Here is a 24,815-nt window from a genome sequence, read left to right as displayed (position 1 = left end):
AGTGGGGAGAAGGTCATGGGAACCTCTGATCTGTAGCCAAGTCAGACAGAATCTGTGGGTAACCTAGGGACCTCCTACTCCTTGTGATTGGCATCTGAAGTGGAGAGCGGTCTTGTGAAACTGAGCCCTGAACGTGTGGGATCTGACACCACCTCCAGGTCGACAATGTTAGAACTGAATTACACTGTATGACATCCAGCTGGCATCACTGAGAATTGCCTCTCGTGGGAGGAAAACCCACATATTTGGTGACCAGAGCTTCGGAAGTAAAGTGTTTTGTGCAAGTAACAAAGGAGTCTCATAAAATGGAAAATGAAACTTCTTCTCTAACCCAAACATATTCTAAAATTTTTACTGAAAAAGTATAAATGCTAATAATAATAGTAATAGCCTAGGAGTGCAAAATAATATACATTAGCTACTGGGGAAACAAAAAAAAAAAAACCATGATGAAATACCACTTCAAAACCACATACCCATGGTTAAAATCAAAAGACAGAAAGATAATGTCAGGGAAGATGTGGAGAAATTCAGACCCTCCATACACTGCTGCTGGGATTGTAAAATGGTGCAGTCACTATGGAAAACAGTCTGTCAGTTCTTCAACCAGTTGAACACAGAGTTACCATATGACCCAGCGATTCTTCACTAGGTATATATCCAAGAGAATTATAAACAAGTTCACATAAAAATGTGTACACAAATACTCATAGCAGCAATATTCATGATAGCTGAATATTTGAAGCAAAAAATATTGGAAGTAGAAGCAACCCAAATGTCCATCTGTTGATGAATGGATGAATAAAGTGATATATACATAAAATGGAATATAACTTGGTCTAAAAAAGGAATGAAGTACTGATGCATGCCACAACATGGATAAAGCTTGAAAACATGATAAGGGAAAAAAGCCAGACACAAATGTCACATGCTGAATGATTCCATTTTTTTATGAATGTCCAGAACAGACAAAGATCAGTGGCTGCTGGAAGCTTGCAGGGCAAGGAGTAAGGAATGACTGCTAGTGGATACAGAGTTACTCCGGGGGCTGATGAAAATGTTCCAAAATTAGATAATGGTGATGGTTGCACAACTCTCTGAAAATAGTAAAAACCAGTGACCTGTACACTTTAAAAGAGTGAATTTTTTGCATGTGAACTACTTATCAATAAAGTTGTTATAAAATATTTATATATACAATTACATAGCATCATTTAAAAATCCACCCTCTCTATTACCTGTGATTTATTCTGGAGCTTAGGCTGGAATTTGCATTGGTCCTAAAGCTATCAAAAGGAATACAGAAATAGGATTTCTGGCCAAAAAATCAGAGAAATACTCTCAGTTTCCTGGGAAAATGTGGCTTTGGGGGCAGAACATTACATACCCTATATTCCACTTTAAAAATGCTACTGAAGGGCCTTCCCTGGTGGTCCAATGGTTAGGGCTCCATATTTCCACTGCAAGGGGCATGGGTCGGATCCCTGGTTGGGAAACCGCACACCACACAGTGAGGACAAAAATAAAAATTTTAAAAACGCAATTTATCTCCTTTTCATGTTTTAGCTTTACATTTCCTCAGGAAAACCGTTCTGATCGAATGTTAACAAAAGTGATGCCAATGCATAGCTCTGAGATTTGCAGCCTTCCTATTAAGCAGTTGCTTGCAGAAGAAATTCTGAATAGACAAAAAGGAGGAAAATGCTACCAGTGCAGATACAAAAGGAGATAAACAAGACAATAAAGCCATTTGGAAGAAACTTTTTAGGTAATGTTGAAGACTGAAAACACTGACAAAAATATTAATAAAATGTAACCATCCTTTTCTGTTTTGCTACCTTTTTTTTTTTAATTGGTCACTGTATTGTATTTGTAACAAAAAAGCTTTCAAGGACACTTAGACTTCAGAAATTATCACTCTATCCTGTGAAATAACACACTAAATATGACTGCCCTGGGCAATAATATTCAAACTGTATCTCTATTTTCTGAAAGAAAAAGGTATTTCTTTTTATGTGCGGGGGATATTTTTTCTTTTTTTCTTTTTTTTAAATTGAGGTACAACTGATTTATAATATATCAGTTCCAGGTGTACAATAGTGATTCAAAATTTTTATAGACTATACTCCACTTAGTGTTTATAAAAACATTGGCTTTATTCCCTGTGCTGCACAATATATCCTTGTAGCCTATTTATTTTACACATAGTACCTCTCATCTCCCTGTCTTGCCCTCCCCACTTTCATCTCCTGATTAGTAACCACTGGTTTGTTCACTATGAGTCTGTTTCCCTTCTGTTCACTAGGTTCTTAGAATCCACATATAAGTGATAATATACAGTATTTATCTTTCTTTGTCTGACTTATTTCACTAAACATAATCCCTTTAAGTCCATCCATGTTGCTGCAAATGGAAAATTTTCATCCCTTTTTATGGCTGGGTAATATTCCATTATGTATATCTACCATGTCCTCTTTATCCATTCAACTGTTGATGGACACTTAGGTTGCTTCTTTTTGACTATTGTAAATAGTGCTGTTATGAATTCTGGGGTGCATGCATCTTTTTGAAATAGTTTTTTCTTTTCTTTTTTTTTGGATATATACCCAGGAGTGAAATTACTGGATCACACGGTAGTTCTATATTTAGCTTTTTGAGGAACCTGAATACTATGTTCCACAGTGTCTGCATCAAGTTACATTCCCACCAAAGAAGTAGAAGTGTTCCCTTTTTTCCACATCCTCATCAACATTCCTTATTTGTGGTCTTTTTGATGATGGTCATTCTCAAGGTGTGAGGTGCTGCCTCACTGTGGTTCTGATTTGCATTTCTTTGATGATTAGCAATGTTTGAGCATTTTTTCATGTTCCTGTTGGCCACCTGTATATCTTTCTTAGAAAAATGTCTGTTCGGTTTTTCTGCCATTTCTTTTTATTTGACTTGTTTGTTCTTTTTAAATCAGTGTTTGTCAGTCAGTGAGGAGACCTTTGGGATTTCCCTCTTATCTAGTCATGTCATGCATAAGATAAAGAAGTGATGAATCTGCTTGACTCCTCATCTTGAAACAATGAGTTCTACTGTCACATTAAAAACCAAATAGGAAAAAAATAAAAAATAAAAAATAAAAACCAAATAGGAAAAGAGACAGCACTAAAACTTTCAGGCTCCTTCTGTAGAGGTTTAGCACCTTCCTGTCATTCCACCAGTCCTGGAGGCCTTGAGAGAGTTTTCCCATTCCTACACTTTAGGTGCATGAGCACACACAAAATGAAAAGGGAGAAAAGTGGGGGAAGATGTTGTGAGGAATGATAAGGTGCAGACAATTGCTTTAAGCCATGCTTATAAATGCAGATCTCTATTACAGGATATTAAAATTAAAAAAAAAAAACAGTTGTCAATAGATGAAGAGCTTACCTTCGAAGAATCAATTCTGCTTGTTGTTCAGAAATAGTTAGACCTAGTATCTGGAGAGACTGGACAATTTCAGAAGCCTCAATTTTTCCTTTAAAAAATAAAAATTATAAACTCAGAACTGACAAGGACCTTAGAAATAGGACTTTCAAATGCCTTACTTTGTAAGGAAAAGCCTTGAACTGATTAAGGTAAAATTATGAATTTACATGAGTTACAGATTTGCTTAAATACATACTGCAACACCAACTCAAATTTTAACAAATATATTAAGTAAGTACACATATATTATTTCATCCAAAAATCATAACAGCCGTGTAGGTAAATAATGATATCCCATCGAAAGAAGAGGCTGAGCTTACATGGCCCTATAAAGAAACCACACTAAGAAGCAACAGAGATGAGGTACAAATCAAGACATTCAAATTTTGAAGGAAATTCAGTTAAGGTAGGATCTCTTAAATATAAAGTATGCATTTACTAAATGATGAAGCATTTATTATGCATAAAGATGTGCTGCACTGAGTTAAAAGAAAGTAGAAAAATGACTAAATGAAGCCAAAGAGTGTGGACTATTGAGAGATCTGGCAATAAAAGTGAAGAAAGCAGAGATAGCAGGATGATGGGAGAAGGAAAATTATTATGATGAGAGCAATTAGAGCATGCTGTGGAAAGGAGAAGAAACAGAGAAGAAGAAAGAGAAAATACAAGCAATAAATTCTAAGACTGCATTTCCCTGAAGCAGTTCACAGACTCGTGATGATCCTAAGACTATTGAATAGAAAAGGATGAAACAAAACAAAATAAGAGAGGGTCTGATGCCAAACCAGGATTAATAGCAAAGTTCTCCAGGAAAAGAGGAAGACAAAAACTACTGTTAGTGGTGAGAGGAAAAGACTACATTTAAGAGAAGGACATTGAAGGGATGACAGGATTGGGAGAGAACTTTCTAGGGAGAAGAAAGGAGCAGCATGAGAATCTGGACAATGTAAGAACAGTCAGAGGCTTTCAGAAATAGCCAGACTTTTCAGCAATGAAAGTCTTCAAACACCACTCTGAATAATCACCTTTATAATTGCCCTCTCAAAGAAATACAGTTGATTTTCATTATTCACGCTGGTTACTTTCTATAAGGTCACTGTGAACACAGAGTTGAGGGAAACGGAACCATCGTTCCTAAGGGAAATATGGGGATAGGTTCCTGTAAGCCTCTGGTGTTCTCACCAATTTTCTCATCAACTGATCAATACAAAAGCTTGTTTGCTGTGTGTTTCTGTTTAAATACACCCTGTTTTATATATATGTGTGTGTGTGTGTGTGTGTGTGTGTGTATGTGTGTGTGTGTGTATATATATATATATATATATACACACACACATAAATGCTGCTGCTGCTAAGTCACCTCAGTCGTGTCCGACTCTGTGCGACCCCATAGACGGCAGCCCACCAGGCTCCCCCGTCCCTGGGATTCTCCAGGCAAGAACACTGGAGTGGGTTGTCTTTTCCTTCTCCAATGCATGAAAGTGAAAAATGAAAGTGAAGTCGCTCAGTCGTGTCTGACTCTTAGCAACCCCATGGACTGCAGCCCACCAGGCTCCTCCATCCATGGGATTTTCCAGGCAAGAGTACTGGAGTGGGTGCCAGTGCCTTCTCTGATATATATATGTTAATGTTGACTCATTAACAGTGAGCTCATGGTCAACAGCACTATAACTCTTGTCTGAGTAAAGTGTTTTGACACATATATTTTTCTACAAAGACACTTCACAGCCTTCCCACATTTAGGAATGTGCACCAACATTTCAGCACTGCTTTTGGGGGCCATTGTAAATAACGAAATCATCAAAAAAAACACACAAAACTGCAAAAGACACAGCACCAAGTAGGCTGCAGAAGGACCTATTTACAGTACAAAAGCTACAACAGGGAAGCAGAGCGTCGTCACCTTATTCTGTCTCAGCTAGAAATGTTCTCACCAAGCAAATGAAGCTTGTGGCTTCTCTATGCAAATCCATGAATGACTGCAAAAGTACTGTGAGTGCAATTTGGGGGTTACTTCTGGAGTTAAATTTTATCAAGTAGACAAATTCTCAAATACAGAATTCACGAATAATTAGGATAGATTATACATGCTTTCCTTTGTTGTTGGTTAATCGCTAAGTTGTGTCTAACTCTTTTGCAAGCCAATGGACTATAGCCTGCCAGATTCCTCTGTCCATGGGATTTCCCAGGCAAGAATACTGGAGTGGGTTGCCATTTCCTTCTCCAGGGAATTTTCCCAACCCAGGGATCAAACTCGTGTCTCCTGTATTGGCATGCAGATTCTTTATCACTGAGCCACCAGGGAAGTCCCAGTTTCCTTTATGAAAGTCTAATAAACAAAAATATGAACCTATAATGAGAAAGTGTTTTTAAATATACAAACAAGATAAGTTGAGGGGAAACTGCTTGATCTACTACAAATGTATCATAAGTTTCACCTTTATAACCACATTTTAAGTCAACTATACTTCAAATAAAAATAGAATAGAAAGACTTTACCTTTATTTCTTCTAGTTCATTTAGAACTTTCTGAAATTAACCATTGATATGTGCACACCATACGTACTGGATGATCAGCCTCTGCTTATCTGGAGATGATCCTTAGTTAGCTCCATCTCCCAGCAACTGCCTGACCTAACACTATATAGACAGTCCCTTCTATGCAGAGAGTTCAGGGTGGGATGAAAGTTTATGGGAAGAAACTAAGTTGACTGTAAGAATTGAATTTTGCTATAAGATTAGACTAAGGTAGACTTGGGGCATATAATGTAAAGTTCATGGGTGCTAATAAATGTTCTAACAGTACTACTTTCCACCACAAACTTAGCTCTTCCTAGCTGAGAGTCACAGATTTGAACAATCATCAAAACCATTCAAAGGATTTAGTTGTTTGCTTAAAGTTGAATATAATTAAAGTTAAGGTTCAGTATAAACCAGGGCTTCACTGATACCTCAGTTGGTAAAGAATCCACCTGCAATGCAGGAGACCCTGGTTCAATTCCTGGGTGAGGAAGATCTGCTGAAGAACAAATAGCCCCACTCCAGTATTCTTGGGCTTCTCTTTTGGCTCAGCTGGCAAAGAATCTGCCTGCAATGTGGGAGACCTGGATTCGATCCCTGGTTTGGAAGACCCCTGGAGAAGGGAACAGCTACCCACGCCAGTATTCTGACCTGGAGAATCCCATGAACTCTATAGTCCAGGGGGTTGCAAAGAATCAGAAGTGAGTGAGTGACTCACTTTGGGCTTCCCTGTGGCTCAGCTTGTAAAGAATCCACCTGCAATATGGGAGACCTGGGTTCAATCCCTGGGTTGGGAAGATCCTCTGGAGAAGAGAACAGCTATGCACTCCACTATTCTTGCCTGGAGAATCCCATGGAGAAAGGAGCCTGGTGGGCTACAGTCCATGGGGTGGCAAAGAGTCAGACACAACTGAGCGACTTTCACTTTCACTTTTCAGCAAACTATAACCCTCTGGCCAAATAAGGCCAGTTGCCTGCTTTTACAAATGAAGTTTTATTGGTACACAGCCATGCCCACTCATTTACATATTATCTAAGGCTGTTTCTGCAGGATGACAGCAGAGATGAGTACCTGCAACTGAGATCACATGGCTCACTAAGCTAAATATTTCCTACCTGGCCTTTTATTAAAAAAAAAAAGTTTGCCTACCCTGGTATGAACCATATTTTCTGTTTATTTGTTTAACTTGTTTCTTGAATAATAAGTCTGTGAATAGAATGGCCTCGACCACTTATGCATGGGGAGGGGTCTGAGGCTACATTATACATTTTTAAAATAAACTCCCTCTTCTTATCAAAGGTTGCCTCTGGTGATAAGGGTTTGATAGCTGCTTCCTTTCTCCTACTGTGGCCCTTGCTTTTTGCTGTACATAACTGAGACTCTAACTCCAAGCTATTAATAAATAGAAAAATAATAATCACAATCAGAAGGTATATATTTAAACATATCTATCTGCTAGTTTCTTTTCTAACTTTCATAATCAGAGAGTATCTTCTCTGATCACGGGTAATTCTTTCAAAAGACTTATCAAATATAAGATAATCTGAAAGTTGCTTAAAGTTTAGAATATAAAACACTTGTGCTTAGTATGAATAAAAATAAATCTCTCTTGCTCAAAGAGCAAGAAAACATAAATATTATTTTATATATTATTTTATACTAATATAAATATATTTGTATCTTATTATTCTATATAAATATAAATAATATAAAATATTGTTTTCTAACTTTAAGCCAAATCAGTATAAGGTTCCATAATTAATATTTTACAAAAGGCCCTACTCACAGTTTATGATTCATTGCACAAAGCTACATAAAACTTTTCCTCACAAAAATGTTCTATATAAAAATCATACTAAGAAAAACAAATATTAGCACAAGTAATAATTATCATCAAAAAAAGACAGACTAAAATATACATTCTTTTCGACTTTTGGAAGCATAAGAAGTGCTTCTTCATAGCTGTTGATAAACAGAAAAGAAAGACAAACCATCATTATTTTTGTCCAAACTCTTAAATGCCAATTTCATTTTTTTCTCATGGTCTTTAAGGTACTTCATGAATTCTTCAAAATCCAGCTTCCCATCTTTGTTGACATCACCAGTAGTGAAAATTTTCTGCAAAAAAGAAAAGAATTAGAAATATTTTATATGGGTTAAAAATACTGAATATTTTGTACAAAAACTTTAAGCAAATTGGCTATTTTCCTATTAAGAAATGTATTTTATAAATTCCAAGATAGAAGACAAAATCTTGACCTAGATTTAAATGTTTAAAATAGTCTTTTTCCCTTTGAATTTCCAAAATTACACGACCTCTTCCTAAAGATGATCCTTATAAAAAGCTGTCATATCAAATTGTCTATCTCTATCAAGAAAAATCATTTGTTTTGAGAAATATTTTTTCACAAACAATAATATACATGCACATACATTATATATATATAATGTACATGGATAAAATAATATAATATATATACTATGTATATAATTATATGATTACAACATACAATGGATACTATATATTCACATATAATACTATATATATATCATACCTAATATGTATATACATAACACTATATATGGACATACTATATACAAAAGATAAATGTATACCTGTAATGTCAGGTCAGGTTAACATGGTTTTTTTAAATCTTATAATTTACCACAGTAACGGAATAAAAAAGTCACATGATCACCCTAGTAAATGTGGAAAATTTTTTTATGGATTCTACATCTTTATGACTAAAAATCCTGAGCAAACCAAAAACTCTGAGTGGTGCTTCCTCAAACTAATAAAGGGTCTCTACAAAGAATTCTGGCCTTTTTGGTTTAAACTAGTATCAGTAGAATTCTCTTATCTGCAACCTAAATAGTCTTGATTCAAATGCCACCAATCATAACATTTTAAAAGCAAATGCATTTTATTGTCACTGAAAAATAATTACTGCTCTTTAATCACTTTCAAAATTAGATTGAGGATGATTTTCATCTAGAAATTATTTTCTGATTACTCAATGCAGACACTGAGATTTGCATAATCCATGAGAAAATGTCACAGCATTCTGGGGCCCCATTTCAGTTCTGAAGTTTCAACTATGAAGTTTATATTTTGATCATTGAAAGTAACAGTGAAGAGCTGTCATTTTAGAAATTACAAATTAAAGGACATCTCTAACCCAATCTTTAAACAGCTTGATTTTTCTTTTTACCCATATTTCATTTGTTGTTGTTGTTCAGTCGCTAAGTCATGTCCAACTCTGCAACCCCATAGACTGCAGCATGCCAGGCATCCTTGTCCTTCATTATCTCCTGGAGTTTGCTCAAATTCGTGTCCATTGAGTCAGTGATGCTACCTAACCATCTCATCCTCTGCTGCTCTCTTCTTCTGTCTTCAATCTTTCCCAGCATCAAAGTCTTTCCCAAGAGTTGGCTCTTCGTATCAGGTGGCCAAAGTATTGGAGCTTCAGTACCAGTCCTTCCAATGAATATTCAGAGTTGATTTCCTTTAGTTAACTGTTTTAATCTCCTTGTAGTCCAAGGGACTCTCAACAGTCTTCTCCAGCATCACAATTTGAAAGCATCAGTTCTTCAATATTCAGTTCAGTTCAGTCATTCAGTCATGTCTGACTCTTTGCAACCCCATGGACTGCAGCACACCAAGCGTCTCTGTCTATCAACAACTCCCAGAGTTTACTCAAACTCATGTCCATCAAGTTGGTGATGCCATCCAATCATCTCATCCTCTGTCGTCCCCTTCTCCTCCTGTCTTCAATCTTTCTCATCATCAGGATCTTTTCAAATGAGCCAGTTATTTGCATTAGGTGGACAAAGTATTGGAATTTCAGATTCAGCATCAGTCCTTCCAATGAATATTCAGGACTGATTTCCTTTAGGATTCACTGGCTGGATCTCCTTGTAGTCCAAGGGATTCTCAAGAGTCTTCTCCAACACCACAGTTCAAAAGCACCAATTCTTCAGAGCTCAGCTTTCTTTACAGTCCAACTCTCATACCCATATATGACTACTGGTCCGTCTTTGACTAGACAGGCCTTTGTTGGCAATGTAATGTCTCTGCTTTTTAATACGCTGTCTAGGTTGATCATTGCTTTTATTCCAAGGAGCGTCTTTTAATTTCATGGCTGTAGTCACTATCTGCAGTGATTTTGGAACCCCCAAAATAAAGACTCTCACTATTTCCATTGTTTCCTTGTCTATTTGCCATGAAGTGATGGGACCAGATGCCATGATCTTAGTTTTCTGAATGTTGAGTTTTAAGCCAACTTTTTCACTCTCCTCTTTCACTTTCATCAAGAGGCTCTTCAGTTCTTCTTCGCCTTCTGCCAGAAGTGTGGTGTCATCTGCATGCTGGGGTTATTGATATTTCTCCCAGCAATCTTGATTCTAGCTTAAGCTTTATCCAGCCTGGCATTTCTCATGACATATTTTGAATGTAAGTTAAATAAGCAGGGTGACAATATACAGCCTTGATGTACTCCTTTCCCAATTTAGAACCAGTCTGTGGTTCCATGTCCAGTTATTTGGCACTCAGCCTTCTTTATAGTCCAACTCTCACAACTGTGGATGACTACTGGAAAAAACCGTAGTTTTGACTATTTCATTAACCTTTCTGTAAAGAATCCACCTGCAATGCAGGAGACACAAGAGACAAAGGTTCGATCCCTGGGTCAGGAAGATTCCCTGGAAATGGCAGGGAAATGGCAACCCACTCCAGTATTCTTGCCTGGATAATTCCATGGACAGTACAGCCAGGCTACAATCCAAAGGGTAGCAAAGACTCAGACAAAACTGAGTGACTAAGGATGCATGCACAGTAAATACAGATTATTTATGAACAGTAAATAAAGGTTTCCAGAGTTACAACTGTCTACTGACTATGAATTCTTAGTTTTCTTGTCTATTGTTCTGTGAAAATAAAGACCAATCAAAGGAGAAAAGGAAAGGGTATTTATTCTGGGCTTACTATAGCAAGGAAGTCAGTGAATGTCACTTGTGTCTTGACTTAAAGGCAGGAAGAAGAGTGAGAAACTTTATAGTAGGAAAAAAGAAGTTTTCCAGTGTGGCCTGACTGAAGACAGCTGGCCTGGGAAAACGTCCAGACTTAAGTGGGTCATCCTGTGTGATTAGTTGGGGGACATATTCAGTTATCTCTGGTTGGTCCTAAGTTGGAAGCAGGGACAAAAATTGGGGAAACTGTCGGTAATGAATCAATTCCTGGCCATTTGTGGTTGTTACAAAAGTTATTGTTTAGCTTCTTGGACTGTCACCAGAGATAGCATCCTGTCTTCCAGTAAAATCTGACATATAGTAGGTTGGCTTCATGGACTGTTTCTCATAAACAAAGGGTCGTCTTCTCAGCAGGTCATAGGTCAAAGTTCAGATTTTTTCAAATTGAAATATAGTTGACATACAGGATTATGTTAGTTTCAGTTTACAACACAGTGACTTCACACTTGCATATATTATGAAATACAAAGTTCAGTTTTAAAATATGGTCCAACCACCATTTGCATGTTCAGTCTCTCACTTTTCATAGCAAAAAAAACAAAAACAAAAACAAAATATCATTCAAAAAATCTGTTAGTTACCAGAATAAAAAGTTGTATCTTTTCTTTCTTAGCATCACATAAGTACCACTTCTATATGTAAAAAATTAAATGAATTCTAAATCTGTATAAATAAACTTTCGACTAGGGAGGCTGGAGACTTGTGAGAAAAAACTCACATCAAAACTTCCTAGAGATGTCACCTTAACTGAGGAAAAGCCACATCATTTTCTCTGAAATATAAGGTTCTATGTGGTTACGATATTGCTGTAAAGAGCAATATTGCATAGGAACCTGGAATGTTAGGGCCATGAATCAAGGCAAATTGGAAGTGGTCAAACAGGAGATGGCAAGAGTGAATGTTGACATTTTAGGAATCAGCGAACTAAAATGGACTGGAATGGGTGAACTTAACTCAGCTAACCATTATACCTACTACTATGGGCAAGAATCCTTTAGAAGAAATGGAGTAACCATCATAGTCAACAAAAGAGTCTGAAGGCAGTACTTGGATGCAGTCTCAAAAATGCCAGAATGATCTCTATTCGTTTCCAAGGCAAATCATTCAATATCACAGTAATTCAAGTCTATCCCCTGACCAGTAATGCTGAAGAAGCTGACATTGAACAGTTCTATGAAGACCTAGAACACCTTCTAGAATTAAGACCCAAAAAAGATGTCCTTTTCATTACAGGGGACTGGAATGCAAAAGTAGGAGTCAAGAAACACCTGGAGTAACAGGCAAATTTGGCCTTGGAGTATGGAATGAAGGAGGGCAAAGGCTAATAGAGTTCCGCCAAGAGAACGCACTGGTCAAAACACCCTCTGCCAACAACACAAGAGAAGCCTCTACACATGCACATCACCAGATGGTCAACACAAAGTCAGATAGATTTCAAATCTATCAGATAGATAGATTCATTGCAGCCAAAGATGGAGAAGCTCTATACAGTCAGCAAAAACACCGGGAGCTGACTGGCTGTGGCTCAAATCATGAACACCTTATTGCCAAATTCAGGCTTAAACTGAAGAAAGTAGGGAAAACCACTAGACCATTCAGGTATGACATAAATCAAATCCCTAAAAGTTACACAGTGGAAGTGAGAAATAGATTTAAGGGACTAGATCTGACAGAGTGCCTGATGAACTATGGATGGAGGTTTGTGACATTGTACAGGAGACAGAGCAAGACCATCCCCAAGAAAAAGAAATGCAAAAAAGCAAAATGTCTGTCTGAGGAGGCCTTACATAACTGTGAAAATAAGAGAAGCAAAAGCAAAGGAGAAAAGGAAAGATACACCCGTCTGAACGCAGAGTTCCAAAGAATAGCCAGGAGAGATAAGAAAGCCTTCCTCAGTGATCAGTGCAAAGAAATAGAGGAAAACAACAGAATGGGAAAGACTAGAGATCTCTTCAAGAAAATTAGAGATACCAAGGGAACATTTCATGCAAAAATATGCACATTAAAGGACAGAAATGGTACAGACCTAACAGAAGCAAAAGACATTAAGAAGAGGTGGCAAGAATACACAGAAGAACTGTACAAAAAAGATCTTCATGACCCAGAATCATGATGGTGTAATCACTCACATAGAGCCAGACATCCTGGAATGTGAAGTTAAGTGGGCCTTAGGAAGCATCACTATGAACAAAGCTAGTGGATGTGATGGAATTTCAGTTGAGCTGTTTCAAATCCTAAAAGATGATGCTGTTAAAGTGCTGCACTCAATATGCCAACAAATTTGGAAAACCTAGCGGTGGCCACAAGACTGAAAAAGATCAGTTTTCATTCCAATCCCAAAGAAAGGCAATGCCAAAGAATGCTCAAACTACCACACAATTGCACTCATCTCACACGCTAGTAAAATAATGCTCAAAATTCTCCAAGCCAGGCTTCAACAATATGTGAACCTGAACTTCCAGGTGTTCAAGCTGGATTTACAAAAGGCAGAGAAACCAGAGATCAAATTGCCAACATATGCTGGATCATCAAAAAAGCAAGAAAGTTACAGAAAAACATCTATTTCTGCTTTATTGACTAGGCCAAAGCCTTTCACTGTGTGGATCACAATAAGCTGTGGAAAATTCTGAAAGAGATGGGAATACTAGACCACCTGACCTGCCTCTTGCGAAATCTGTATGCAGGTAAAGAAGCAACAGTTAGAACTGGACATGGAACAACAGACTGGTTCCAAATAGGAAAAGGAGTATGTCAAGGCTGTATATTGTCACCGTGCTTACTTAACTTATATGCAGAGTACATCATGAGAAACACTGGGCTGGAGGAAGCACAAGCTGGAATCAAGATTGCTGGGAGAAATATCCATAACCTCAGGTATGCAGATGACACCACCCTTATGGCAGAAGGCAAAGAACTAAAGAGCCTCTTGATGGAAGTGAAAGAGGAGAGTGAGAAAGTTGGCTTAAAGCTCAACATTTAGAAAACAAAGATCATGGCATCTAGTCCCATCACTTCACGGGAAATAGATGGAGAAACAGTGGAAGCAGTGGCAGACTTTATTTTGGGGGAGTTCCCAAATCACTGCAGATGGTGACTGCAGCCATGAAATTAAAAGACACTTACTCCTTGGAAGAAAAGTTATGACCAACCTAGACAGCATGTTAAAAAGCAGAGACATTACTTTGCCAACAAAGGTCCACCTAGTCAAGGCTATGGTTTTTCCAGTAGTCATGTAGGGATGTGAGAGCTGGACTACAAAGAAAGCTGAGAGCCAAAGAATTGATGCTTTAGAACTGTGGTGTTGGAGAAAACTCTTGAGAGTCCCTTGGACTGCAAGGAGATCCAACACGTGAATCCTAAAGGAAATCAGTCCTAAATGTTCATTGGAAGGACTGATATTGATGCTGAAACTCCAATACTTTGGCCACCTGATGTGAAGAGCTGACTCATTTGAAAAGACCCTGATGCTGGGAAAGATTGAAGGCGAGAGGAGAAGGGGACAACAGAGGATGAGATGGTTGGATGGTATCACCCACTCAATGGACATGAGTTTGAGTAAACTCCCGGAGTTGGTGATGGACAGGGAGGCCTGGTGCGCTGCAGTCCATAGGGTCGCTAAGAGTGAGACACGACAGAGTAACTGAACTGAACTGATGTGGTACTGCAGGGTCCGCTGGAGTTTTGATAAGTAAGCCCTCATCAGTCACAAAAAGCCTTTTTATACAGCTCATACCATCTATTACCAAGAACAATAGTATGGAAAAAATTTTGTTTTGATAAAAAAGTAATGTGTTTCAAAGACTGAACTTGTTTATGGCATAATCTAGAATTTCTTTTGAAAAGTTAGTTTATTCCTAATAAATAAATAAAAGTCACCCTTGAAAATCTAAGTACAAGAAAAGCTTTAAAAAAGCATGAAGGGCAATAGGTTTAAAAAGAAAAACACAACTTAAAAATCCAAGTGAAATTTACAGAGAGAATATTTTGCACTGTCTTGATCTATAGACAACATCCAGTCCAGTCCTCTGATGTTACAAATGAAGAAATCAAGACACAGTGCTTGGCATATAAAACATGCTCAAAATACAACTGACCAATGACTGAATGGATGATTAAAATATAGACTTCCAAAGTTCACACAGCTTATTAGAAGAAGAGTTTTACCAAATCTTAACATGACAGAACTCAACTGACAGTTTTTTGAGCATGAAGTGCCAATTTTTCAAATGAATTTGCCAATCTTTACCTCTCGTGGATCTCCCAGTCTTCTGAGTTAAACATCCAAAGAGAAAATATAATTGGAAAACAATAATTATACTCAATAATAACTTCCAAACAGAAAATTACTTGGAAATACACTGGTAGAAATGCATGAGCCATCACATACTGAGAAGGAGCCTCTAACCTAGGTTGCTGGGGGAAAGATCTGCAAGGCAAACAATGCCCAAGCTCATTTTTAAAAGTATGATGATTAAAGCAAGTTATAAGGACATATTAGCTTGGGTGAGACCCCAAGACTACAAGCCATTCAGACTGATTGCCCTCCTTCGAAATCCAATATTAGAGAAGTTTCAACTAACACACAACTCTCAAAACACACACATAGTGATTATGCCAGTTCCCTAAAGAGGGGAGGGAGCATTCTTGGGATTGATGCTCATAGGCTACTAATAACAGGTGAGTACCTTGAACAAGGTGACTCCAAAAACCAGTTTGCATCCAATATCTTGAGAACAATTTGAATTCAGAAGCCTGAGTTTATCTCTAGTTAGTTATTTTGTCTCAGGACTTGCCTTGATGTCTTTTTCCTTCCCTGGATACTTTTGGAACATTTAGTAATAATTGGTTATTGTATTCCTCACTATATTCCTAAATTATCATATTAGAGCCAAGGGGAAAACTGAGAAAAATGCTTGAGAAGACTATTAGTAACACTGTCAGTCTTCCTACAGTAAGGTTGGTTATTGACCTGAAAACTACAGTGGCAACCCAGATCAAGTCTCAGGTCAGTTCAGTTCAGTCGCTCTGTCGTGTCCGACTCTTTGCAACTCCATGAATCGCAGCACGCCAGGCCTCCCTGTCCATCACAAACTCCAGGAGTTTACTCAAACTCATGCCCATCAAGTCGGTGATGCCATCCAGCCATCTCATCCTCTCTCGTCCTCTTCTCCTCCTGCCCACAATCCCCCCCAGCATCAAGGTCTTTTCCAACAAGTCAACTCTTCGCATGAGGTGGCCAAAGTATTGGAGTTTCAGCTTCAGCATCAGTCCTTCCAATGAATACCCAGGACTTAACTCCTTCAGGATGGACTGGTTCGATCTCCTTGCAGATCAAGTTTAGGAACCTGGAAACTTGACTGTAGGCTTCTCTGCCCAAGGCTCCTCCAGAACTCTCAGCCCCAGCATCTCTCTGACCACAGCCCCTCTGAAGCCCTCCTTCCATCCATCCTGAATGACCCCTACACCCTGGAGACCTTCCTGAAGCTCAAAGATGTCCCGGGTCCCGTCTTCATTAGGTGAGAAAACAGTTTTTCATAGGAGGTGTCCATCTGGGATGTCTCTGGCGGGAGAAGCGACTCAAGTGATCCACGCTGTGACCCCATGCGTCTCGAGGTGGATGTGAAAGGCAAGATGGCGATCTCTGCCCACTGCAGGCCGAGTTGGAAGAGACCTGAAGTAGCAGCTGTCTCTCTGCTACCAAAGCCAAAGCCCTTCTGCCAGGTACGGAACAGGAAGGCGACCGTGCAGGCAACTGCTCCAGAGCAGAGGCTCACGGTGCGCGTGGCGCTGGGGGCCAGGTCGCCGAGTTTCCGCCTCACTCCCTAATCAGAAAGCCTGTTTCCACCTCACTCCAGGAAGAGTCTTTTCTCCAGAAGCTTCCTGAAAGACTTCTGCACAGGTCTGTCTCTAAAGGTACAACTTCTTTTTAGAGAAAAGTGGGTAGAGGAATTTTGAGACATGGACTGTGGAGTCGTAATGACTAGTGGTGTTGGTCCAACTTTTCTTTTTTTTAAGTTGTTTAGTTACACCTTTCTAAGACTCCTTCTTCTAAGGTTAAGGAACTTGGGAATTATTGTAATGATGCTTGGAGCCTGAATGAAAATCTGCCAGTGTGGGCCTTTCCTTCTGTGATCACCCCCGCACCCCGAGGCCAGGACATTATCTTCACTGGGTTTCTGCAGTGGCTCCAGAACGAACATGAAATTCTTTGAGCTGCTTCCCTTCTAGCTCTTGGGAATCCTCTCAGCTCTAAGAGTCCTAGGCCTCTTATGATTCTAAGTCTCTCCTAAGAAAGTTACGGTAAGAGTTTGTGCCTGTGAATACATGGCAGACAACTTAAGTTTTAAAATTGTCCATGACTTCAGAGGCCAGTTGAACACAATTGTCAGATCAGTTAGCTGTGAACATGGGAACAGGAATACCTTCATATGCTACACAGTCTGCCCCATTTTCCCTCCACCTATTAGTAAAAGAATTACTACTAAATGGTGCCACGATTTGAGGAGAAATTTAAAAATCTGTAAAAATCTGTATTTAAAAAGTCAAGATCTTCCTTTTTTCATTTTATTGCCTTATTCATTCTATATCTAGGTTTGTTTGTTTGTTTGTTTTTGGTCCTATACTATTACAAAGTCTTCCAAGCCTAAATTGAATCAAAATAAGAACTTCTAGCTAAAATTGCTGACTCTTCATCAGTTTATTTTTCTGATTTCCATTTCAGTAAATTAAAATTCAGATTATTTCTCTTCCTGTTTGATGGTCTGAAATTTTTTTCCTCAGAGTATCTCAGATGATATCCAAATATTAATATCCTTTTAGAATGTTCTAATGTGGCCTTTGATGAAAAACGAGGAGGAGGAGGAAGGGCAGGAGGAGGAAGAGGAGAGGGAGGAGGAGAGGGGAAGGGGGAAAGGGAGGAGGGATATTCTAAGAAAAAAGAAAAAGCAGACAGGATTACTAGATTCTTATGGAAATATTAGTAATAACTACTGTATTTCTTTGTTTCTCATACTACCTTCTACAAACAATTCCTGAGTCCTAGAAGAACTTAGTGTGAATTTTATCTCTTCTAAAACACTAATTTCATAATGAGGCAATTTGGAGACATGTAAAAGCAGGGTCATTCAGAAGAAGAAACTGAAGTGCATTCACTCTGTCCTGTGTGTCAGGCTCTGTGCCTGCAGCATGCTCAGTTGCTCAGTTACGTCCAACTCTGTGACCCCACGGTGTGACCCCATGGACTGTAGCCCACCAGGCTCCTCTAGCCACAGGATTTCCCAGGCAAGAGTACTGGAGTGGGTTGCCATTTCCTCCTCCAGGAGATCTTCCTAAAACCAGGGATCAAACCTGAGTCTCTCATGTGTTCTGTATTGCAGACGGGTTCTTTATCACTGTGCCACTTGGGGAGCCCAAGTTCACCTCTGGTTAATTCTTTGTCCCAGGACTTGTCTTGATGTCTTTTCCTTTCCCTGGATACTTTTGGAAAATGTAGTAATGATTAGTTATTGTGTTCCTTAAAATATTCCTAAATTATCATATTCCTTACACCTATTTTCTGCATTCTACACTCTTATATTTCACAATCTTTCCATCTAAGGCTTGAAGGAACTTCAATAGACATCTGCTCTCTTCTACATGCTTCTACATCACAAAAGCTTGGCAATATGGAGAAGAAATCAAGTCAGGGGGAAATTTATAGAGATTTCACTTCAGGTTGAGTATTTGTGATAGATGCAAATTATCTTGAAACCTTTCCCTTGAAGAGTCACCCCATAGTTCTCATTTCTAGATCCTCAAATGAATTATCTCCCCAGGCTGTAACATTATACAGACCCTTGATGTAAGCCTCTGAAATTCTCCTCCATAAAGACTGACCATGTAATCCTAAGTATTTGATTGGCTGCTGTGACCCAGGCTTGCCTCCACACCCTCTCTTCCTCCATCTGCTTTCCACACGGCCACCAGCGTGCTCTTCCTAAATCATAAATCTGCTTGTGTCTCCTCTTGCTTAAAACCTCCCAAGTGTTCCCATCACTCATATGATAAAAATCCAAACCATCCAGCAGGTCCTCAATGCCTCATTTCATGATCTGATGCTTGCCTGGCCCAGATATGACACTATTCCTCAAGAAGACCAATGGGTCACTCAGTGGAAAGTCAGTTATATTGGGTGCTGCCTGTCATGGAAGGGACAATGTGTCTTCCTGGAAGAAGGAAGGTAGGGGTTTCCCTTTCCTGCCCACAGTGGTTCAGATGGCACCACTATCTGGGTGTTGGTGAAATGCCTAATCCACAAGCATGAAATCGCTACCTAACACAGCAACTGACCAGGGGATCCCTTCACAGTGCAAGAGGTGTAGAAGTGGGCCCAAGACCATGGGATCCACACCATCCGGAAGCAGCCAACTTCACAGAATGCTGGAATGGCCTACTGAAAGCAGAGTCAAATCAACCCCTAGGAGACAATTATTTGGCAAAAATGGGCTGCCACCTTACGGGATGCAGTATATACACTGAATCAGAGACCTACCACGTGGCTCTGTGCCCCCTAAAGGAAGAATACCTGAGTCCAGGAACTAAGAGGGGGAAGCAGCAGCAGTTCCACTTTCTTTCACTCCCAGTGACTTGCTAGGGACTTTTTGCTTCCTGTCCCCACAGCTCTGGGCTTTGCTGGGTTAGCTTCTGGTCCCCAAACAGGATAGCTATACTCTTGTCAGGGAACACAATAAGGATCCCGCTGAATTACAAGCTATAACTTCCATCTGGACGTTTGGCTCTTGTGTTCAGGGACAACAGGCATGAAAAGAAGTCAGCCTCTGAATAGGTGTAACTTGGCCTTGATCAGCAGGAGGAAGGGCTGCTTCTACACCGCAGAGACAGAGAGGAATGTTTATGGAACTCAGATGACCCACGTGGACACCAGGAAAGCCACTGAATACTCCCTGGCTCACTGAGGACTGTGAATGGGCACAGGCAACCACAGTGGCCTGAGAAGCTCAGGCCCCACAGGAAGGAAAGTTCAAGTCATACCACCAGCAAAGTTACAAAGACCTGCAGTTTCCAGCTGAGTGAGAGTGGTGTTTAAAATAGACAGTCAGGAAGAGAAATCAGGAGTGGCAGCTGTGACCAAGTGAAGCAATGGGGACTGTAGCTTGTCCCACTATCCTCCCCGAGGAAGAGAGGCCAAGAACAGTGAGGTGCGCTTCCCAAACCTAGGCTAAGAAGCAGCTCCATGGGGGCCAAGGAGTGGCCTGTGGACACCATGTCAGAATGCCTATGAGGGACCTGCTATAGGAGCAGAGGTGACTGCCAGCCTACTTCCACACCTGTGGACCTCTGGACCCACTGAGCACTCACGCCAAGGCGCCCCGGGCTGCTCCACCCGATGACTAGCACAGAAGGGGCAGCCAGCACAGAGCTCTCCTAACAGATTGCCTTTCCTCAGCCATTCTCCTTAGCCTAGCTGAGACTTTGTAAGAACCATTCTTGGGTCTGAAGTTCCTCCTAAACCTCCTCCTTTCTTGTCCTCTTGTAACAGGGATTAAATTTGCATCGTGGTCTGCAGACTCCCCTCAGCTCACCCCTGTCTCCTCTCCCTTACCCTTCTTCTGCACACCCAATCCCATCCTGGTTTCCACTCCAGGGAAGGCCAGAAGTGATGCAGTTGCAGTTGGCATCACGGTTAGCCCAAGACAAGAGGTGGGAACATGGGGTTTGGGAACTGGCTCATTCACCACCCAGAAGGCAAAGAGCCCTGAGTGGAATTTGGGGCAAGGATGATGCCTTGTACAAGGTGGGAGCCCAAACTCTGAAGATTTTCCTGCGGTGACCTGGGAGACAACCTATTTGTGGGAAACAGCCTGGTCAGTGCAATGATTCAGGCATTTGCCAAATATAGGGGGAACCAGGCTACAAGGGTAGGCAAGAAACCATAAAGATAAAAGGAGCAATTCATCAAGAAGATATAACAATGCTAAATCTGAATTCACCAGTAGTACAGTCCACTATATAGTCTAGTTTTAAAATATAAAAGGGGAAAAATGACAAAATTATAAAATTGGCAAATCTACAATTATAGAGATTCTGACACTTCTTTTTAATAGTGACTATAATAACAGTATTAGATAATTTAAAGCCTATAATTAGTTGATTGTTTATTAGGTACCAGGTATTATTCTAAGTATTTAACATATTTTAATTCATTTATACTTCACAATAACTCTATGAAATAAGTACTGATATCACCTCTGTCAAAGATGTGGAAACTGAGGCTAGAGAGATTTTAAAATTTGACCCAAAGTTATCAAGTAAGTAGCACAATCGCAATTTAACCCAGATAGTTTGGCGAGACTTTTCTTACAAGTTGATCTATGTGTGTAAAAAGATGTTTATCTAGCAAAACTATGGAAACAAAAGATAGGTGGTTGGGGGTGGGAATGAATAGGCAGAGCACAGAGGACTTTTAGGGCAGTAATAGCACTCTATATGATATTATAATAATGAATACATGTCGTTATACATTTGTCCAAACCCATAGAATATACAATACCAAGAGTGAACCCTAGAGTAAGCTATGAACTTAAAGTGATAATGATGTGTCAATGTAGGTTCATCCTTGGTTAAAAAAAAAAAAAAAAAAGTATCATTCTGTTAAAAGATGTTGACAGTGGGGGAGGCTTATGTATGTGATGTCCAGGGGCAGAGGGTGTATGGGAAATCTCTGTACCTTCCTCTCAATTTTGTTGAAAACCAAAAACTGCTCTAAAAAATACTTTTACATATTTATCTTATTTTATACAGCATTTCTGGGCATCTTACAACAGGAGAACTTTTGGTTTTCTGTCCTACATATGCTGGAAATAAAACATTAACAACTGCTTTGCAGTTGAATTTTTAATTGATTAATTTTTAATAACCAACTTTTAATTATTTCAAGTGAGCCACTGCCTTGTTTAGGGTATTTCAAATCACAAGCCTTAAATCATTTTGTATCACTGTGCTTAGATCATGAGACACAATCCTCATCTTCAGGATGTTTGGTATTAGTGGAGGACACAGTCAATAAATAAAAATACCTTTTGGAGAGACCAGTGATGAACTTGTGGTCCGGAAAAGCTAATCCCAGAGATATGATATTTAATTTTTTTTAAAAATCTTCCATTTTTTCCTAATCATAAAAATAATAATGTATGATCATTTTTTAAAGCTGAAATAATACAAAAATTATGAAGTAAAAAGGTAATTTAACTCCTACCATCCAAAAGCAATCATTATTAAACTTTTATTGAAGAATCAAAAAAGAATACTGAGAATAGTTAATATCTGGCATGAGCACAGACAGTGATAGTATGTATATGTATATATGTGTAAAATATATTTTGAAGTGAAGTCACTCAGTTGTATCTGACTCTTTGCTACCCTGTGGAGTATAGCCCACACAGGCTCCTCTGTCCATGGGATTTTCCAGGCAAGAATACCAGAGTGGGTTGCCATTTATGTATAAGATACATATTTTAGGTATGTGACAAATACATGCCATCCTGTTCTATATGTTTGCATACACATAGTTTTATACAACTTACTTTATAATATATTCTTATATAAATTTTAGAAAACTGAAGACATTTTTTATTCCTGAGTTCTCTCTTTTTCTTAAGCAATCTTGCCAGAGGTTTATCTATTTTATTCATACTTTCAAAGAACCAACAAAGAAAGCATATATTTTGAAATTTAAAGCACACATTTAAATAATTCATGGGTCAGGAATGAAATCATATTGGACATTAGAAAATGCTGGGAGCTAAGTTACAACAAAAATACAAACTTATGGGATGAGACAAAAGAAGTGATCAAAGGGATACTGTAGCTCAAAATGGGCTTCCCTGGTGGCTCAGATGGTAAAGAATCTGCATGCAATGCAGGAGACCCAGGTTCGATCCCTGGGTCAGGAAGATTCCCTGGAGAAGGGAATAGCAACCCACTCTTGTATTCTTGCTTGGAGAATTCCATGGACAGAGGAGCCTAGCAGGCTACAGTCCATGGGGTCGCAGAGTCAGTTAATGAATCAAACATTCAACTCAAGAAATCAGAAAAGGGGCAAATGAGTAAACCTAAAGAAAGTAGAAAGAAATAAGCAAAAGCTAACGGAAGAAAATTTAAAAACAGAGACAATCAGCACAAAATACCAAAGTTGGTTCTTTCGGTGTATGAATAGTATAGATGGGGGTTGGGGGGGAGGGGCAGTGGGGACAGGGAGAAGGACTGGCAAGAAAAAAAGATTTGGTGAGATTGAAGGTGAGGGGAAGAAAAAAACAACTACAGATACAGTCAGAACTTTTTTAAAACTGTAAGTGAATATAAGTACTATGAACCTTGGACAAAATGAGCAGTTTCCTAAAAGCTGTAGCTTACTAAATCTGACTCAAGAAGAAATAGCCACTTGAAGAGGCCTGTAACTACTACAGGCATGGAATAAGTAGCTTAAAATACAACTACTATAGAACAGTTGCTCTCAGAACGTGTTCACTTTCCCTCTGGAATAAAGAAAGCCGGTGTCCTCTTACGTTTTAGTGGGGCTGGAGAGGTTCCAAGTATCTCCGCCCTGCTGATAGGAGCTGCTCTGGGGACACAATTATGACTCAGAGAAGCCGAAATTGCTCAGACGACGGGCCAACCCTTTAGGTCAACTTGTGGACTTTGGGTATTAAGAATGTCTTAAACAATGGAATGTTGCCTCTCCTCAACGGGAAGTTGAGGGGGAAATACAATGGGTTTTCAAACAGTTCTAAAACAGCAAACTATCTGATTTAAGAAAGCAGCTTCGAAGAAAGATACAAAATGTGATCCTTTTTACACAATTTGGGGCCACAGACGTGTGAGAGCTTTAAAAAAAAAAAAAAAAACTTCATTAAATGTTTACAGAGGCTGAGAGCTACAAAAAGGGGGTGGGAGGTACCAAAAGTACTGCGTACACGATTTTGAACTGTTAAGAGCGAGCTAGAGCATCCGCCGCACTCATTTTTCTGGAAAAACACCAGTAGCCTTTCAGATCTCCACGAGCATCCGTTCCGGAGTACCTGGCCGCCTCTAGTCCGGCCTCTTCCTGCAGGGCCGCGGGCCGCCGCCCTAGTCCTGGGGCGCCCAGAGTCCCCGCAGCCCTCCCGGCCCTCGGGCCGCGCCCCGCAGCGACCCACCTCCTCGGCGTCCTGGCCCAGGGGGATGCCCAAGCTTCTGAGTCCCTCCTGCAGCTCGCTGATGTCCACCACGCCGTCCCCGTTGCGGTCCAGTTTCTGAAAGAGGGTCTCGTAGCGCGTCGGCGGCTCCGCGTCCTGGCAGGCCGCCGTGGGCAGCACGAAGCCCCGCAGCCAGCGCAGCATGATACCGGAGGCGCTGGCCCGTCCAGCCGAGGGAGCTCAGGGGGGCCGAGGCCTGGCGGCTGAGGGACTGCCACTTGCAGTCCGACGAGCCGAGCCCCTACGAGCCGCCGCGGCGCACAGGGAGTGGCCGCTCTCGCTGCTGCTCTGGGAGGAGCTCGCCGGCGCCGGCCTCCCCGAGAAGCGCGGGGGACGGCCCTGGCGCAGCCCCGGACGGGCAGGAAGTGCAAAGGCTGCGGGGTGGGGCCCGGGAGGCGCACTGGGACCTGGGCGTGAGCGCTGCTCCATCCGAGTGGAGCCGTCGGAGGCGCGGGGCGAGAGGGAAGCCCCAGAGACTGTGGGATTCTACGTCAGTGTGTTAACGAGGGGCGGGGGGCGGGGGGCGGGTGTCGGGGTTGGGGAGGCAGGCTGTCGCTCAGGTTCCTTCACTTCAAGCCCGC

At 40.3% G+C, this 24,815-nt stretch overlaps 1 protein-coding gene across 1 annotated transcript in view; it reads right to left on the bottom strand.

Moving 5' to 3' along the window:
* LOC110122170 (mitochondrial adenyl nucleotide antiporter SLC25A24) overlaps positions 1-24,479 on the bottom strand; it is a 66,505-nt gene extending 42,026 nt beyond the window's left edge. Inside the window, exons 1-3 of the mRNA XM_020869583.2 lie at positions 24,196-24,479; positions 7,966-8,092; positions 3,415-3,502 (exon numbers count right to left, since the gene is read on the bottom strand). Coding sequence (XP_020725242.1) covers positions 3,415-3,502; positions 7,966-8,092; positions 24,196-24,378 — 398 coding nt within the window. The 5' untranslated portion in view covers positions 24,379-24,479. The remainder of the gene's footprint in view (positions 1-3,414; positions 3,503-7,965; positions 8,093-24,195) is intronic.
* Positions 24,480-24,815: the final 336 nt, after the last annotated feature.

This window comes from Odocoileus virginianus, chromosome 5, assembly GCF_023699985.2.
Source record: "Odocoileus virginianus isolate 20LAN1187 ecotype Illinois chromosome 5, Ovbor_1.2, whole genome shotgun sequence".
In the NCBI taxonomy this organism is placed as follows: domain Eukaryota; kingdom Metazoa; phylum Chordata; class Mammalia; order Artiodactyla; family Cervidae; genus Odocoileus; species Odocoileus virginianus.
The sequence above is the reverse complement of the archived record's forward strand: the minus strand, read 5'-3'. Positions and strand labels throughout refer to the sequence as shown.